This window comes from Suricata suricatta, chromosome 10, assembly GCF_006229205.1.
Source record: "Suricata suricatta isolate VVHF042 chromosome 10, meerkat_22Aug2017_6uvM2_HiC, whole genome shotgun sequence".
NCBI lineage: Eukaryota > Metazoa > Chordata > Mammalia > Carnivora > Herpestidae > Suricata > Suricata suricatta.
The window spans coordinates 86118760-86137322 of NC_043709.1; the positions used below are offsets into that span (position 1 = coordinate 86118760).

Consider the following 18563-nt stretch of genomic DNA (forward strand, 5'->3'; position numbering starts at 1 on the left):
TGAAAACGAACTGAGGGTTGAAGGGGAAAGGGGAGGGGGGAAAAGAGGTGGTGGTGATGGAGGAGGGCACTTGTGGGGAAGAGCACTGGGTGTTGTATGGAAGCCAATTTGACAATAAACTATTTAAAAAAAAAAGGAAGTGGATCCTAGAGACTTCAGAAAATAGCCTAGCTGGCAAACACTTGATATCAGTCTTGTGAGAGACCAGAAACAGAGTCCCACCAAGTCCATCTGGCTTCTGACCGACTGACCTGTGACCCAATGAGTTTGCATTGTTTGAAGTCACCAAGTTTGTGGTAATTGATTATAGCACAAATAGAAAATGAATACATAATTGTTAACTACTTTGCAGTCTCTGAAGACTAGGACTTCTATGAATTCACCTTTGGCATCTGACAGGGAGAAGTCAGTCAAATTGACAATAGAACAAGTACAAAGTATTAAGCAATATGCTCACTGCCCCCCGCGCCCCCCCACCCCAGACCCATCCAGCTCTAACTCGTCCCAGTAGCCCAGGAGATCTCAACCCGCATGGGCAGCCTGATAATTCTTTGAATCTCACAAATTTCAACAGAAGTGGACTGTGGGCTCCTTTATGAAGCCAGCAATGACATCAGAAAGAATGATCAAGACCTGAAGTAGCTTCAGGATTAAATAAGTTTAAATCTATCCTAATAAGCAGAAGATTTTATAATTATTTAAGAACTTATTTTATTTCATTTTTCTTTTCATTGGTTGGGGTGTGCCCATATCCCCAGCTCCACCTTATGTGGCTCAGCAGGCATAGAGAGGTGATCTGTAGAGCTGGCCCAGGACACGCTAAACTGATCTCAAGGCTTTCTGTTCCAGGCAGTGGCTGTGGTCTTCCCTTTACCCTGGGCTGGATCTCAGGAGTCACTAGCAGATATCTGTCATCACCTCTCTTACCCAGCCATGTAAATTAACTTTTCCTTATCTAGGGACAGTTTTGACAGCACCTAGTTGCAGGAAGGAGATGAAGGTTGAGACTGGAATACCCAGCTATTGTTTCCCATCCATTGAGGACATCACTACAGGAGGAAAGCCTTGGGAGAGGGATACAATTTACAACTCAAGCAGATATTGTCAATTTTTTTTTTTTGCCCTTTTGTGCTGTCTGTGATGGGAAGAGTGTGTGTGTGTACACAAAGGAAGAAAGAAAACATATGTATACAATGTGTGTAAATACTCTACTGATATTAGCCTAAGACACAGAAATACGACAGATGGTTGGTTCCTTTGGCGAGGGATAGTTTGGGGCCAAAATAAAGAAAGCTATGACTATACAAGTTTAGGAGCAGGGATTTTGTCTACCAGGTAATAAGGGAAATCTGTACATGTCACTTAAAGAATTAATTCCTTGAGGACTGTGGATAAAAAAATCACATTTGTGGGTTTTTTTTTTTTTTTTTTGAGGATGATATGTTTGGGCTAATTAAAACACTCTGAATGTTTTGGATCATTCAAAGTTTTCTAAAGCTTTCAAAGACACAGAACAAAAATAATTCTGAGTCTGTACAACCAAATATCCCATATATTAGGCATCAACAATCTGTATAGGTTAAATTGTAGTATTTATAGGATAAATGGCAGAGCTATTTTATAAAACTTTGATGCTGAATGCCAGAAATCTAGGTATGTTGATTATGGTGTTAACTATTTGATTAGACAAAGAACACAGCTTAGCTACAGAGAGATGAAACTAAGAATTCATAGGCAATAGGGAAGGAAATGTGACCATGGGGGAAAAAGCCCCCAGGAGTTCTTAGGAATTGTAGGGAAGCCAATGTATGTGACTGGGCACAAGCCACTGCATTTGGATATAAGGAAGGATGTTTCAAAGCTGGATGGACAGATACCATATGTTTGCACTCACAGGTCTAAAAGGAGAAACCTAATGGAGGACCATGGGGAGGGGAAGGGGGAAAGAGGGTTGGGGAGAGAGGGGCGCAAAGGGAGAGAGGGAGAGAGACCACTGAATACTGAAAACAAACCGAGGGTTGAGGGTGGGGGGAAGATGTGGTGGTAATGGAGGAGGGCACCTGTGGGGAAGAGCACTGGGTGTTATATGGAAACCAGTTTGACAATAAACTATCAAAAAAATAAATAAGAAATTTTAAAAAGCTGGAGGACTTGCATTGTACAAATAACTACATCAAACATAATACCACAGAATTATATTTATATTATACATTATTTTCACATTGTAACATCCACATTGATAATCTATGACACAATTCTAATAATTTTGAGTATATGTTTACTGTAATATTTATATATATAAAATCAAGAGGCACTTCCAGTAATTCTGGCAAAAAAGGAGCATCATTATAGTGTCTATGCTAAAAACAATAAAAATAAATACAATTTAATATTTTTCTGTACAGATTTTACTTTTTACAAAATATTTATCACCCATTAACTAAATCACTTAGCAAATATTTTTGATAGGAAGATATGACATATTGCTACATATATTAAGTGTGAGATACAAGTGTAAGGACAAGATTTATTTCAATTGCAAAATGATCCCTTAAGTCCAATTCTTCACTCTTGGGTTTCTAAAAGTTGATAAATTTGGAGAGTTATTAATAAACATATTCAGCTGACAGTGTGAAGAACTACCTTGTTAAAAACTGTCATGTGCAGCAGACATTCTTTATACTGTTACTTTGGTTGGTACTTACTTGAAAATATTGCTTTTAAGGAATACTACATCAAGTTAATATAATACTCTCTGGTTTGCAAGTACACTACAAAGTCAAATATTTGGGACTTACTAATAAAAAATTTCTAATGGCAGTTGGGTTTTTTTTTGTTTTGTTTTGTTTTTTGTTTTGTTTTGTTTGGTCAGGAAAAGCAAGAAATAATGACTGATCAGAACGACTGTTCTATCAGAAATCAGAAGCCAATTTCACTTTTGAAAACCAAATCAAATTAACCAAATCAACCCAAACCAAAAAGTCTACATTCAAATTAAAGTTTTTTTCAGTTTCAGTTTTCAGTTTCTATCATAATAGAAAGCCAGGAAGAGTCTTTTATTCATCATTTTGCACTAAAAGTTTCAGAACATTTATAAAAGCACCAATTTTTCATTTTGTGATTTGCATGACCAAAATCTTTAGGAAGAAATATCAAGGGGTGGGTGGGTTCAGTGATATTTATTTCCAGTGCTCATCAATTAATAAACTGTCCTTGTTGGAGCAGAAAAATGGTATGCACACTTCTGTGAGAATATACCAAGCAATAAATTGACACTCATAAAGGGAAAACAAAAACGAAAGCAAACCACCAGTTAAGCAAACGTGGTATGGTAAAAATCCCATGCAGATATTTGACAGATTAAAAATTAGTGAATTAAAAAAACTAATGAATAAATATACACAAAAAGTCAAGCCAATAAGCCCCACTAATAGGTAATATATAGCTAATTAGGGTTGTTATATAAGATAGCAACACTGTAGTACTCGTTTATGCTTATAACTAGCTAAAACATAATATGTGATAGGAGTTTTTGAGCTACAAATAACCAGTTAGTTTTCAAAAGAAGTTTGATGGAAAATTCTAATAACCAACCAGTTATATACACAAAACACCTTTAAACAACCTCTTTTAATTTCACATTAAATCACCTAATATTTTGGTATTACATAGGGAGTAAAATTGCTAGAATTAAAAAAAAAAGTCCCTCCCATCAAAAGGTACTCAAGCAGCAGTTTTTAAGTTTGAAGGGCTAATTCATATTGCAAAGCATGTGTACATGCTGACTGTATAAAGGAAGGCAGGGTTGAAGGATCCATTAAGTGTTTTTACTCCAGAGTAACTGATAACTAAATCAGTTTGTCACAGAGATGGAGGGGTGTTCTGGGGTGATACTTGACACTTTATGTCATGTTCATTTCTGATCCCTAGCTCGGGGTTTTTTTTTTTTTTCTTTTCAGTACCATGGACTGCACAATGAAACCTGGTGTGGAGAGTTGGACCTTAGGTGAAAGGCATTCTATCTCTTTATTATGGCAGAGAATTTCTGATCACTTTTCCTTTAGTATTTTGGGTTAGAGAAGTAAAACCGAAGAGAAGCCATATTTTTTTCTTATGAGTTTGACTTTTTTTTTTAAGAGGTAAGGAAGAATTCCATGCTAAAATTTATTTCATTTGAAATAGGTACTTTTACTGACACTGAATTTTTAGTGAAAGCAGTCAAGCTTCAAGTTTTTTTTTTTAAATTTATGTTTCTATTAATGAATTTCAAATTCTGACCTACCATTTGATCAGTCTTGGTCAATGAAGTAGTGGGTGTAGTTTACTGCCTGGTCAGTGCTTCATCTGTGAAGTTTAATAAGAGTTAATTTTTCTTCATAATGAAGATAACGTATTTGGCTTTTAAATGGTATTAGAATTTAGTAAAATGTAATCTACATGAATAGATCATTTACTTTAAAATAATCTAACCATGATAAATTGTTGGATATTACATTCCTTTATTTTTTTTCTGGAGAACTCAGAAAAACCCAGGCTATAATTTGTATACTTCATCTAATTAAATTATTGGAACTAAGTTTATTTTTTTTTTATTTCATGTATTTCTTGAACCTGCCACAAAACACTTCCCTAACTGAGGCATGAGAGACATTAGAAAAATAATTAAGCATTCTTTCCAGTTTTCTATTATACAATAGTAGTTCTAATTCTGTCAATATATTGAGGATCTCTATACCATGGAAGGTCATTTTGTGAGTTTCATTGTAACTGAAGAGTAAAAATCCATTTTTAAACAGCTTTGGTTCAAAAACTAAATCAAATTTAAGTATTTTTATAGTACTTACATATGATGATTTAATATTACTCTCTCTGAAGCATTTTTAATGGTTTATTTGCATGATTAAAGAAACTCTTCTTGATGTGAAGCAATGAGGAAACTTTTCTGAAAACGTATTTATCAAAAAGAAGGGTTGGCTTCTCTTCTGTTGAGGAAAGCAGAAATCCATGAATACCAATGCCTGTCAAAGTAATCAACCTTAAGAGTAGAATATGGAGCAGAATCTGCTACCTTTAGGTAGGAAATTTGGGCTCATTTTAGAACCTGAAGCACATAGCAAAAGCTAATTTCGTTTCCCATCGTTCTACAACTCCATATATAGTCTTACTGCACTAAAAGTATTACGGGGGATCAATATTTTTGAATCTGCAGATGTTAATATGTAGCTCCACCAAATAATAAAGCTTTAAAGTTTAGTTTTGGATCTTTAAACATAGTTAGCAGGAAAATGTCCAATTATTTTTTGTTACCATTGTTAACCTGTTGTTAGAATGATTTGATAGTATGAATGTAAAGATCACTTCAGGTAAGGGAAAAGCACCAGTAGGTAAGGTAAAGCAGCAGCATTGTAACAAATGAAATGTGTGAGGCGCCACACAAATTGCTATGGTTTATAATATAGACTGAAAAATCTGTTCTTGCTCTCTGATCATGGATAATTAGTGCTAAACATTATAAACACCAAGCAAACCTCAATTTACATTGTTGAAAGCATTGTTTATAGTTTAATTAATTCAATGCTCATCATTTCGTTAATCCATCCCAATCAAATGTGCAATAAGAATTTGAGTATTTTCTAGAGGAACAAACTGATATTAATATAGGGGACCTAAAACTTCATATTTTTCCCTGATTAGAAGTCCTAAGAGTAATTTAATTTTGGAATGCTTCTTGCTTAAAATGGCTAATTGGTCTCCTAATCTTATGGTAGAATTTTGTTGAACAGATTAGAAAAACATATGAACAGTATCAGCAAATTTAGCTTCCTTTCATGGGAAAATCACAAGTGAAATGAATGACCTAGAACAAAGGTCATAAAGTATTTTGCTACTTGTTGGAAGACAAGGTGAATGAAAAAAACTCAGTTTGGTTTCAAACTATATAGATGTTTTAGATCTCCATGGTCTGGAGGTGACCCATGAGCATTTGAAATTTTACTGATATTTTCTTTCCACACACAGGAGCTGATAATCTCTAGAATAAGGAGAATCTTGATTTACCACAGGCTATGAAAGTTTACAAAACTCGGTTATACTGGACGGTTCTGCCAGCTTGAAAAGACAGTTTATTTCCCACATGGTGAATAAACCAGGAAAGGCATTAAGCGGGACTTGGGGTTAGGATGGAAGAGAGGGCAGTAAGAGCCTTACTGTGGTTTTCATTATTATTTTTAAAATATTTTAAAAGGTGAGGACAGTGGAGATCCCCATACTGACAGTGAAGCACCAAAAATACCTCCCAAAGTAGGTTAGAAATGATTTTTTGATGAGTCACCTCTCATTAGTCAGGAATTGTTTATAACACAAATAGTTCACTTTTGTAAAGCAGTCATTTCAAACTTTAGACTTTATTTACAATGATAATTTGTATATTTTATTATTTAGAAAATAATTTATATTTTTCCACCATTTAAACAAAGAATAGGCCTGAGTCGCATGCCATTTGCACAGCTTTTACCTTCAAAGAAAGTTCTCTGGGCACGTGACAGGGGACATCGGGAAATCGCAAATCAAGAGAGGCAGGGGACATGAGGAAATCACAATACACACATGTAATATGAACAGTCTGCACGTCATACAATCCCTTTTCTTTAGTTTTACTGGGATTGCAATGGTTAGGGGTTTGTTCTAGAATTCTGTCAAAATGATAAAGACAGATTTAGGTATTCTGTTTTTAGAGAATGAGTATTTTCTTAAACAGGAGGGCATTCCTTCACTTGTCAGATGAAGACCAGTATAGATCTATCCCTGCACAGAGCTACTGTCTTCGTCTTCTACTGAGAGCAAAACCAAATCTTACAGAAATGACAAATAAATGACAAATAAAATTTCATAGTTTAGAAAAAAGCTAAAGTGGTGTTCTCACCAAGGAAACGATATCCTAAAGGTTGGCTTACATGGATACCTAAAAAGGACATTCTAATAGCATGCTGGAAACGACACCAACGACACTCATAGTGATCCCTGGTCTTTTCCTTACCAGAGAGCAACCTCTAGCATCAAGGTCACCAGCTCTGAGTTTTCCTCCCATTCATTTTATGGCTGTCTGTACAATGATCCTTTTTCTTACATGGGTTACAAATTCCTTCATTTGAAAAACCTGAGTTTATCTAAATGGCACCCATAAATAGGCTCATATAAAAATGTAGTAAATGGCAACAAACTCACTGGCACCACAGGGAATAAGCTCTGGAGCTGGAAGTGAATGCAGTAACACTGCTGTCACCGAGGAGGGGAGAACATCGCCAGCAGCAAATACCCTTTTATGTCCCTGGTCATCCTTTGGGATGTACTGAATGTGTATGAAAGTGTTGGACTTGATCTCTCTTCTTTTATTTCAATGGACTGTTAGCTTTAATATCCTGGCAATTTATTTTTGAAGAAAAAAAAAAAAAAGATCAATCTGCCTGGACTGATGAACACAATTCCGGAATGAAGAGGTTCTAAGTTCTTTGGCCACCATTATTTCATGTACTTTAAAACAGAACAAACAGAACCAGGTAGTTTGCTAAGGCCTCTGCTCTGGCAGCCAGACTGGCCAGCTTCCAGACAGCTGCCAATATAAGGTTATAGACTCACAACTGTTGCTGTCATTTTACTTGCTCCACAACCTATATTTTCCCTCCCTTTCCCATGTGTTTTAGAATGTATGGCATTTGGAGAAGGGGGAAAGACTCGTTTTGTTAAGTAATTAAGGTGCAAGAGGTAAATGAACATAATTTTTTTCCTTCTTATTTGTAAGGGAAGGAAAACAGTTAATGTCATTGGGGAAATGTATTTGTACACAGTAATTTTTGCAAACATGAGACACAAAGGCATTACTAAGAAAATGGAAAACAACTCAGAAAATTCTGAATAATGAGGACCTAGTGTTAACACAAAAATATGAAATTGTTCTCATTTTTTGAGCAGAGTCTACATCTATTTGATCCTTTTTCATATTTTCCTACTTAATGGAAAATCTGCCCTGAAATTGTGTTTGCTTTTGATTGTGTCTTTGCCTTATCTGAAAAATGCTATAGGTTAATGTAAAATCACTGCTTTGGAAGGGAAGAATATTCATCTGTTAGAAACAAAGGCATTTCTAATGTAAACACTCTTTGCTATGACTTCAGAGGAAAAAATAATTAGAAATCACCATCAAGTTTAACTAAAAAGCTAAGATCATTTCATTGATGAGCAGTTCCGTACATAGGACTGAAGGAGGAACTACAACCAAAAAGCACGGGCAAGAAATGGATACCAATTGTAAAAATTTGGTCTTGGTTAAGCAAGTCTTTCTCTTTGGGAGACCTGGACCCAAAAGTGACTCAAAAGTTGGCAAAAGTTCCTAGGGACAAAACATTCTTTGTGGCATCCTCCTTTAATTGGCATAAAATAACTATCAGATTATCATTTAAATTAGAATAGGTAGATGTGTGGCTGTCCTTAGACCTCCATGCAAATGATTCATCACTCTCTTACTGGGCTTGGAGATAGATACAATGTATAAAAATGGTGATTAAAATATAACTTTATAAAAATGTTTCCCTTTTCCCTTTTTTTTTAAAAAAAGAGTTTACTATCTACAGAAACAAAAAAAATCTTTATATTTACATCAAGATAACTATTCATGACAAATATAATAATATGAAATAAAATATTGAAAGTGAGTATCAACTTTTTAAATAAGGTTTGGCTCACAGCATAAACAAGTGTAGATGAACAAATTAAAAAAAAAAAGACTTTCAATAATAGTCCCAGTCCCCAAAACTCCCTCCATAATTTTCCCTGCCAAAAGAAATATGCCAATGGGCCAGACTGCAGATAGAAGCTACCTTACCCCACAGCACGTGGAACGCCACAACAAGGTTGTCAGGGACCTTCTCCACCCAAAGCCAATCAACAGTTGCCAAGAATCAGACTTTCACTATGTCAACAAACACCAAACCCTTGCAATTTTCCCCCTTTATCTCTGGCTATATATCCCATAGTGGGTTTCTATTTGCCCTTTTTTTCCCTTTTCTACCACACATTTTGCAGCAATTTAAACATGGAAGATCACCATGAAGAGCAATTCTCCAGGTCTTCTCCGGCAACTTTTCAGAATTCTAACCTAATTAAAAGATCTGACTTCAGCTCCTTCTTAAGTGTTTACGCATAAAGAATGTCATCCCCTTAAAAATAGATGATTTGATCTTATGTGAGTGACAGACATACAGACAAACAGCTCCTATACATTCATTAGGCAAGTAGAGGAAAATGCCGGTGTTCCAGGTTTAAGGCTGGCAATAGAGCGCCTCCAAGTGGTGTGTTAGCAGTAGTACCAATCCTGTGGCCCTCTCACTGGCCTGTGAATACCCTCCCCCTGCAGAGAGCCCTGTACTTATGCTGAATGGAGGAAGGCATTTGGAATGGCCTCCTCTCAGACTCTCCAGAGTGAACGCCTTCGGTTTGTTCAGATGTGCTGAGTCATCCACGGCAGCTATTCTACGAAAGGCTAAAACCATAAAAATCTCTCTTCACATACACACATACATACACACGAACACCCTCTCTCTTTCTCTGTCTGTTTCTCTCTCTCTCTCTCTCTCTCTCTCTCTCTCTCACACACACACACACACACACACACACACACACACGATGTTGGCAGGATGCAGAAGAATTCAAATAATGTTCTGAAACTTTCATCTGTCAGTACAAAGCGCAAAAGCTCCTTAGTTGGTAACCTACATGCACTGCACTCTTTCCCTGCTAAGCTGCCCCATTTCCTTTGTGATTTGTTTTCCTTTATTTTTTCCTTTATAACTTATATCACAGTGACCACTATATATCTTAATATGAATGTTACTAACTTGTGGAGCCAGTAGCCCTGGCTTTCAGTGTGCATGTGGGTGTACGTGTGTGAATATGTTTTACATGTATCTACGTGCGAGCTTATATACACACATATATACTTCGTCCTTAAAAAAATCCTTGGAAGCTGGTGTTGCAAATGTGAAAGCTTCTCTGAGCAAGAGTTTTTAACAATGTACCTCACTGTAAAAATAAACACATAAAATGCGAAGAATTCCCAAATGCAAGAGCTGTTTGCCCATCTTCTTGTATTTCTACAGTGTTGTGTCTAAGTGTTGTGCTGGCTTGAAAAGAGTCTGTGACAAGTCACTCTGTTGGGAAACACAGCTCATCATCTCCACTGTCACTGGTTTTGCTTCGGGGCTGGGATCTCGTCTCCTCCTGGCTTCCCTTTCTCTTCCTCCTCTTCCCTGATGGCCTGGATCTGTTCTGAGGAATGCTGTTGGGGTGACGGGTCCAGGGGCTGACTCTCTATGCCCGCCAACCGCTGTTCCTCCTCCATGACTTTCTTCCACATCTTATGGTTCTGCAGGAGGTGCTGAGTTATTTGGCAGTAGATTTTCCTCCTTTTGAAAGTTTTCTTTCCTGAGAAAACACCAAATTACTTATTTGTGTGCTGAGTACATGGTAGTTATTTTTTTTCACATCATTAATAGGAGCAAAAGTACCAAAGAGATACATAGACCAGTTGATTTGTATTATCATAATAATGTTCCTTTCGAGAGGGGGAAATAAGAGGAAGACAGCAATGATCATTAGTAAATCATTGAGGCATACTGTGAACTGGATTTAACGTCCAGCAATGTCCAATAAAAGTTCTGCTCAAATCTTGGTATTCTCAATACGGTCAGATCCTCCAGATTTTTCACCCAGACTACTATTAGAACCTCTTGTTAGGTCTTCCTTTCCTTTGTCAACTAATACAACCCACAAAAATCTACACGTGATCTCTAAAGACAGTCTTAATGTTATTGTTATGCTTCATGTGGACTAAAATATTAATTTCAGAGTCCTCTCAAAGTTTCCCCACAAGCTGGCACAAACACGCTTTTGCAGTCTTCCGTCTTCTGCAGCCTGGCTTCTGTCTCTACCTCTGTACATACACTGAGCTCTTCTACTTTCCAGCTGGTCCTGGCCCTCCTTCTCAAATTTTCCTCTCAGTCCCTGAAAGTTCATGCCCTTTTATTATTTTAAGACTCAGATTTTGTTGAATTCCTCCTGCAAGAAATAATCTCTCCTCCTCTCTCCCTGTCTCTCTTCTAAACTCTCATTTCACTCGTACATAGTGTTTTCAATTTTTTCCTTTCTCATTATCATGGTATCTTTCCTGATAACTGCATATCTAAAATCAGAAACTCTCTTCCCTTCTTTCATCTATATAGTTCTAGAAAAGGCAGTCAAACTCTCCTTCCCCACCCACCTTCCCACAACACAGCCTTGTTGCACTGGCTGGTCAACGGGTATGTATGGGACACAAATCAGATCAATGAACGTCTTCCCCTGGGAATTTTCCCAACAGCGTGGAACGAGTCTGGGAATGGTGGCTGGGGGTCTTTTATCCTCTGTTTGTTTATCTGGGATGAAGTGAATAGAGAGCTGGCTATAGTTTCAGTCTGATAAAGAAAGAAAGGTCAAAAGATCAAGCTGTCAAGCAGGTGACTCAGAGACAAAAGCAGGTACAAGCAAGCGTGGATACTAGACATCTGTTTAACCGAACTAATAATTTCCCTTCTTATATATACTCACTTTTTTGGAGTCTTGTCACTTGTAACAAAAACAATGTCCTGAATAGCATTTATTTTTTTAATTTTTTAAAGTCTACTTATTTATTTTGAGAAAGACAGAGACAACACAAGTAGGGGAAGGGCAGAGAAAGAGGGGGAGACAGAGACAATCCCAAGAAGGGTCCGCAGCACTGACAGCACAGAGCCTGACAAAGGGCTTGAACTCACAAAACCACAAGATCATGACCTGAGCCGAAACCAAGAGTTGGATGCTTAACCCACTGAGCCACCAGGTGCCCCAATAATGCATAGGGCACTCATCTTATTCTCATATATTCCAGGCCTTAGTCCCTCTACCAGACCATAGCCTCTTTTAGGAAGACCATAACATATCTTATATAGAATGAGGCTGAGCAAATATGCATTTGGTAAGCAAATAAATTACATTGTTTTGGTGACCAAATATGGAAGTACTAAAGACAATTTTCAAAGAATTGCCTCTATTGTTTGAGGAAGCATATATGATCAATTTTGACAGATGAAACATAAGACATTTGTAAAAATTTTGAACTGATACCATAATTCACTATTTAGTCTTCCAATTCCTTATCTATTTATTAAGCACCTAATATGTACCAAGTATGCTAGGTTCTGGTCATTCACTGACAGACATAATGACTGCCAGCATGGAGATAGTTCTCTAGTGGAGAGAGTGAAAAGGTAGGTATAATCACACTGAGTCTTACAAAATCTTTTAAAGGTGGAAGAGACAAAAATGACCCAGCTGAGAGAACACGGCATCATGACCGTGGCTTGGGCTAGGATGAAAGGAATGGTAATGAAGAGAAGTAGATAAATGTGAGATGCATTTGTGAGGTTTTAATCAACAGGACTTTGGCAACTGATTAGATGTAGGGAAAAAAGACGATAGAGGAATCAAAGACAACCTTAATCTGTCTGGCCTGAGCCATTGAGTAGCTGGTCGCAAGATATACTGGGAAAGGCAATGTTAGGTGAGGAGATTTGAAGGAGATGTTGAACATGGAATGTCTGGGAGACAGTCAAGTGCAGAGGTGAAGTAGGAGCTGGACTTGAGTTTAGAAGAGGGTCTTTTCATGGCCAGAATAGAACTTTTAGTACCTTCATCTAAGTGACCATTTTAGATCTAGGTCAAGAATTTAGAAATTAGGCTAAGATCCCCCATTAGACTGTAAACTTCCCTATGCACAGAAGCCGGTCTCTTCTTTTATGTGTATATTCACAAAGTTCTAGACTTTTATAGTAAGAGTTTACTAGATGAATCACATTCTTTCTAGTTTTTGTTTTACAGATCCAAGTAAATGATGAAGGGGTGATAAGTGACAAAAACAACAATGATATGAAAAAGTGGTCCCCAGGAAATTCTGATCTCATTGGGACTACATTAAAGAGTTAACAGTAAAAGTTACCAGGAATATCAGCAGGGATATTTGGGCTTACTTAATGAAGTAGTAATGATTTATAATGTATAATCTGGGAGAGAAAAAAGGGAAAAAAAAAGAATAGGAAAAAAAAAAACACTAGCTATGAGATGTGCCAAAGGAACTAGATCTTTTGGAGGTCATCCACCAAAATTTTCATGGAAGTACTAGTGATTCCCTCAACAATTTCGTTATAATATACCACAAAAAATTCTTTTATTTTATAGAATAAAATCAATTTCAAAATACAATTTTAAAAAAAGGACATTATCTTGAATTACTTTTGAACCATACAAACACATAACAAAATTATTAAATTGAATAAATGCCAAGGTAAATGGATATAGGCTGAGTCATAAGAGTTTAAAAATGATTTACTGTAGTCATTATTTTATTTATGAGATGAACCCATTAATCAAATTTATACTGACCACCTACTAATCGATAAGCAATTTTCTGGATGCTATATACACAAAGACCAATTAGTCCAAGAGCTTGCCTTAAAGGAGCTTACTGTTTATAGGAGAGCAAAAAAGACAAAAAAATGAAATACACGTTAGGTTTTATGACAGACATAGGCATATGACTAAGATGGTCTTGACGTTCCTCTTAGCCTGACTAAATTTTAGACGAGTTTCTTCCAGATTAGTATGTCTCTGACATGCTTTTTATTATAGCATTTACCTTATACAACTTGAAAGTGCATACTTTCTCCACTCTTTTGAAATACAGATACATCTTTTCCCAGTTTCTAGCCAGTTTTACAACCCAGATAGTCCTTCCTCAAGTACATGGGCATTGATTCTTTTGAAATGAAATAACACAGGCCCTCACTTTTAGTCTTCATGGGAGGAAAGGTGCCTAACTTCAATAAGTACCAATTAGTAAACACAGATTGGACAACTTCCCTCGAAGGTCCTAAAGTACTGTTTCATTAGCTTATGCTAGTCCTTGAAAATTCTCCTGCCTTAGTTTCAATGGGGTTGAGTTTAATTTCTCTCCCTTATTGCAACAGTCTTGAATAAAGCATTCCTTGATGTTTTTTAACAAGTGTGTAGTGCAATTTCTCTCTGATTCATCAAAACCATGGCCACACAAGAGACTCAGGTTGTGAGGGGATAGGTAAGATTTTTTTTTTCAAAGAACAGGATACCTGAGGTGAGAGGTAAATTTTGAGAATCCTCTAGGTGAAGGTGTTGGTAGCATACCAGGCAGAATGAGGCGCATGCATACAGGCAGAGGTCATGGGTCCCTGGAGCATGACATCAATTTCTTCAACTGAACGTTTCTTAACAAAGACTCTATGTGTGTATATGCATATGCATGTGTGTGTACACATATACACTAAAATTTTAAAAAGTCTGATTTCTATAAAAATCAATATATTACTACTATATTAGACTTTTAAAGGCAAATTTATAAAGTTACCCTTCTATCAAAGCCATCTAGTTGTTTGTTTCTACTTTGCTGTTATTATGGTTAAGTACAAATCGGCTTCTGTTGATGAATTTTCCAATATCAATACACTTTTGAACCTATTCCTTTGAATCAAGAGAATTACAGATGAGCATTGGCTGAAGGACAGATCTGAATCACGGTTACAGGAAAACACTACTGCCCAAGGTGATTATCCACCTCAAAGTTATACACATTCATGGCAGTGTATTCAAAGGGATAAAGGTAACAAAAGCTTGATTTTTCTCCTTCTCCTTTCAGGGCAGCCCCCATGAGAACAGCTGTTCTTTTATTAATGCTGTTAAACGTTAGCAATAAACCTCTCTGGATTTGAACTGAATAAGGTGACGTAGAAGAAAGTTTGTACCAAATAAATTTGCGTAGATTAGAGTCTGCAGGTGGTCTGAAACATGCCTGTATTGGGAGCCAAATTGTTCAGCACTGGAACCTTTTGAAATGGGAACAAAGAGCCTTTCATTGCTCAAATTCTAAATGCAGCTTAGTACTTCATTAGAAACCTCTTAGTTCGCTGTAGGAATCTTTCAGATTTAATTATGAGGTTGGGAAAAAGCCTTCTTTCCCTAGGATACCATATTGAAACATTTAATTCTGTGTTTCCTGGGAGATCTCCAAGTTTTGCAAATTGCTGAAATTATCAGTGCATATTTAATCGAAATTTTTTCTGAAACCTAACTTTCAGGCTCAATCAAGTTAACCTTCTCAGTCAATCTGATTATGAAATTAAAATTACTCAGATTCTATAGCAGTCAAGTTAGAAATGAGGAAATCTGGGTTTGGGGAGTAACACATCAGAATCTGGAAGTCAGCTTGGCAACTTAACCCTACAGAACGAAAAGTAATTGAATATCTGATTGTCGCATTTGCTGCTAAAGGCAATGTTGACAAGTTGAGCCTGTTAAATCTCCTGGCTGTGTTCTTCAATTCTTGATGCTTGTTTTATGTGTGTGTGTTTTCAATGTGTTTGAGTTCAAACAGCAATCAGTCAGGGCCCATGGGAACAAAGCTGACAACACTTTCCAATGTCACTCAGTGGGGGGATAAAAACCCAACCAACCAACCAACAAAAAAAATGTTCTGTCTTTCAACAGCAAACTATCTTCTGGCTCTTTAAAGTTAAAAAACAAAAAAATCATACATGTTGATTAAATGAACAAATGAAAACATAAGCCACGAATCCCAAGTCTTGGCTCCAACCTCTGAATCTCAAGATTAGCACAAATTTGCTAATGGAAATCTTTTTATAAGCACCAGAGAAATAAAATATAATTTCTCCTATAATAGAATACCGAAGGAAAACAACTTGATTTTCACCTCATTCTGTACCAAAGTTAAAATGTAGGACAGAACTGAAGCAAAAATTTAATCTAGAGTCAAATGTCCAAAACTTTGTCTCATCAGTTTATAGTGAAGATCTCTGTATCGCTATTTTGCAAGCCTACACAGAGTACTTATATGAGGGCAAAATGGGTCAATACCCATGCTAGAGCATATTTACTAGATGGCTGAGATAAACTAAGTCATGAATATTTCTGACTGTGCTAAAAAATGAAAATAAATGATCAGAATGTCTTTCTTTGGTAATATTTTGGGTAAGGGCTTTGAAAACTATAATGGGATTCCTGGGTGGCTCAGTCGGTTAAATGTCGGCTTCAGCTCAGGTCATGATCTCACGGTCCATGGGTTCAAGCCCAGCGTCGGGCTCTGTGCTGACAGCTAGCTCAGAACCTGGAGCCTGCTTCAGATTCTGTGTCTCCTTGTCTCTCACCCTCCCCTGCTCATGCTGTCTCTATCTCTCAAAAATAAATAAAAAGCACACAAAAAGAAAACTATTAACACTGTATTTTCTTTATGAAGGCAGAGGTAAACCACATACTGTGTTTTCATGAACTTAATAACACTATTTGTGTAATGTTACTGTAAGGGTTATGGTTTTATTAATTACGCTTTTTTGGCCTTCTCCCTATGACAGGAGAAGTAGCAGAGAGGATTTCAAGACGTGAATAAAACTAATGCCTTTTTGTAATCAGGTGAGTTAATGGATTAGGTTGGCTACATGATGTGCTCCAAATCAACGACCAGATGGGAACACTTTCCATTGTCACTAACGCCACTACTTTGCCTGGTTCAAAGCCATAGTCATTTCTCACTTGTATAATTTCAACAGCCTCTTATTACCCTTGCTCCCACCTCAGACTCAAGAGTGTTCTCAATGCAGCAGCTGAAGCAGTCCATTTAAAATGGAAGCTGAATCCACTAACTCTTCCCTGCAAAATCTCTCAGTGCTACCTACCTTACTCAAAGTAAAAGCCGAACTCCATACTGTGACCTACAGCGCCCCCTTCAAGCCCTACACCGGGTGGCTTTCCTCTGTCTCTCTCCTGCTGCCCCTTTGCTGCCTTAACCCCCCCAGCTCTCCTGATGCTCAACAACCAGCCAATGCCGATGGCAGGATGCCTGTATGGTTTGCTTCTCTCTCTTCTTGGAACGCTTTTTCCACCTGAACGTCAATGGATCACTTCCTCACTTCTTTCAGTTATTATTTTTACTTTCTTATTTAGATCATATATGGCTACCTTATCTAAAATTTTAACCTTTCTCTGCAATATCGCATATTCCCCCCTTTTTTTTTAACTTGGGCATTTATCAGTACCTCATGTATTAAAGGCTTAGTGACTGTCCTACTTAATGTCCACTCGAAAACAGTCTAAATGTGCAAGGATTTGTATTTTGTCTGATTTGTTCATGGCTCTATTTTCAGTACCTGGAAGAATGCCTGGCACACCTCTGATGCTTAATAAAAATTTGTTACATGAATGAGTGATACCTACCTCTTACCACTTCACATGGCCCTTCTTGAACTAAGCCAACAAAAGTCTATGGTTGCTCCATATGGTATGTGAAATTCCTTTCACCTCTAAATTAAGGTACTCTAAAGAACAGGCTTCAACCACTTCATTTCTTCTTACTTCATAACAGAGAATGTATCTTTGTATGAACATGGTATTATAATAGATCCCAGTCTATAATTGTTACTATTATGATATTAGGGAAGGGAGGTTATCCACAATCAGATGCAGATGATATCTGGACACAAACTATGTAGAAACATAAAATTCATCTAAACCTATGTAAGAAAAACAGAAAAACCAAAAAACAAATCTAGGAAAAACACATTAGAAATAGATTTTATAAAACTTACTTGGAGCTTCATTATTTTCACAGGTTTCCTCTTCATTTGGTGCTTCCTCCTCCTCCTCTTCTTCTGGGTCGTCAGTATCTCCTGACTCGTCACTGTCTTCCACCCATTTCCCTGGCATTAGTCCTGCTGAATCATAGGAGTTGCACAGAGGACCCACAATGTGGGAGATGAAGGATTCCTGAAGATTGGCCAGCTGAGGAGCAGAACGGTCCATGAAGGGGCTTATTGGTAACCCAAGGCTGGCCTCTTCATCACCCTGGAAATAGGAATTTAGCATGAATAGTTAACCAGAAAATGACATGAAAAATTTAAAATACTAGTAAAGTCAGCATTCACTTGGCATCTAAAATTTGCAATTATGTAAGAACCCAGATTCATGTGTGAACTCCCTCTTTTGCTTGACTGCTAAAAGAAGATTCTACTCAAATTACTCAGATCCCTGTAGAAATACTATGTTGCTATTTATCACTTTCGTGATCCTGAGGTTTTGGCTTTTGATTAGGGGAATTAAAGAAATAGTCTAATGTCACAGCAAATGGTACTTCTTATTACACATCATTCCTCTTTAAATGAGAATGTAAATGCACTTTAAAATGCAATACTTGGAATAATTATCCAACAAACACATAATCTATCATGGTTTTTTTTTTTTTTTTGCCTTGGCTGCCAGAAACCTTAGTATAATTTATTGCTCAATTGAAGGTGCTACCTTATCCCAGCTTATGGTTGAATTATATCTTCTGTGATTATATGGTCTCTAAAAGTTTTATTTGTCAATATGTTTATCAGTACTACTGTGTGGTTTTATTTTGA

The 18563-nt window shown here is 36.9% G+C and overlaps 1 protein-coding gene and 1 long non-coding RNA gene across 3 annotated transcripts in view; one reads left to right on the forward strand and one right to left on the reverse strand.

Annotated features, from left to right (window-relative positions):
- The window catches only part of LOC115304749, a 19160-nt gene extending 1075 nt beyond the window's left edge, over nt 1–18085 (forward strand). The window contains exons 2-4 of the long non-coding RNA XR_003914596.1: nt 16521–16578; nt 17310–17443; nt 17774–18085. This is a non-coding gene — a long non-coding RNA (uncharacterized LOC115304749). The remainder of the gene's footprint in view (nt 1–16520; nt 16579–17309; nt 17444–17773) is intronic.
- PDE3A (phosphodiesterase 3A) overlaps nt 9617–18563 on the reverse strand; it is a 306642-nt gene continuing 297695 nt past the window's right edge. For both annotated transcript variants that reach the window (XM_029955019.1, XM_029955020.1), the window contains exons 15-16: nt 17751–18006; nt 9617–10476 (exon numbers count right to left, since the gene is read on the reverse strand). In XM_029955019.1, the coding sequence (XP_029810879.1) occupies nt 10235–10476; nt 17751–18006 (498 nt within the window). In that variant the 3' untranslated portion in view covers nt 9617–10234. The remainder of the gene's footprint in view (nt 10477–17750; nt 18007–18563) is intronic.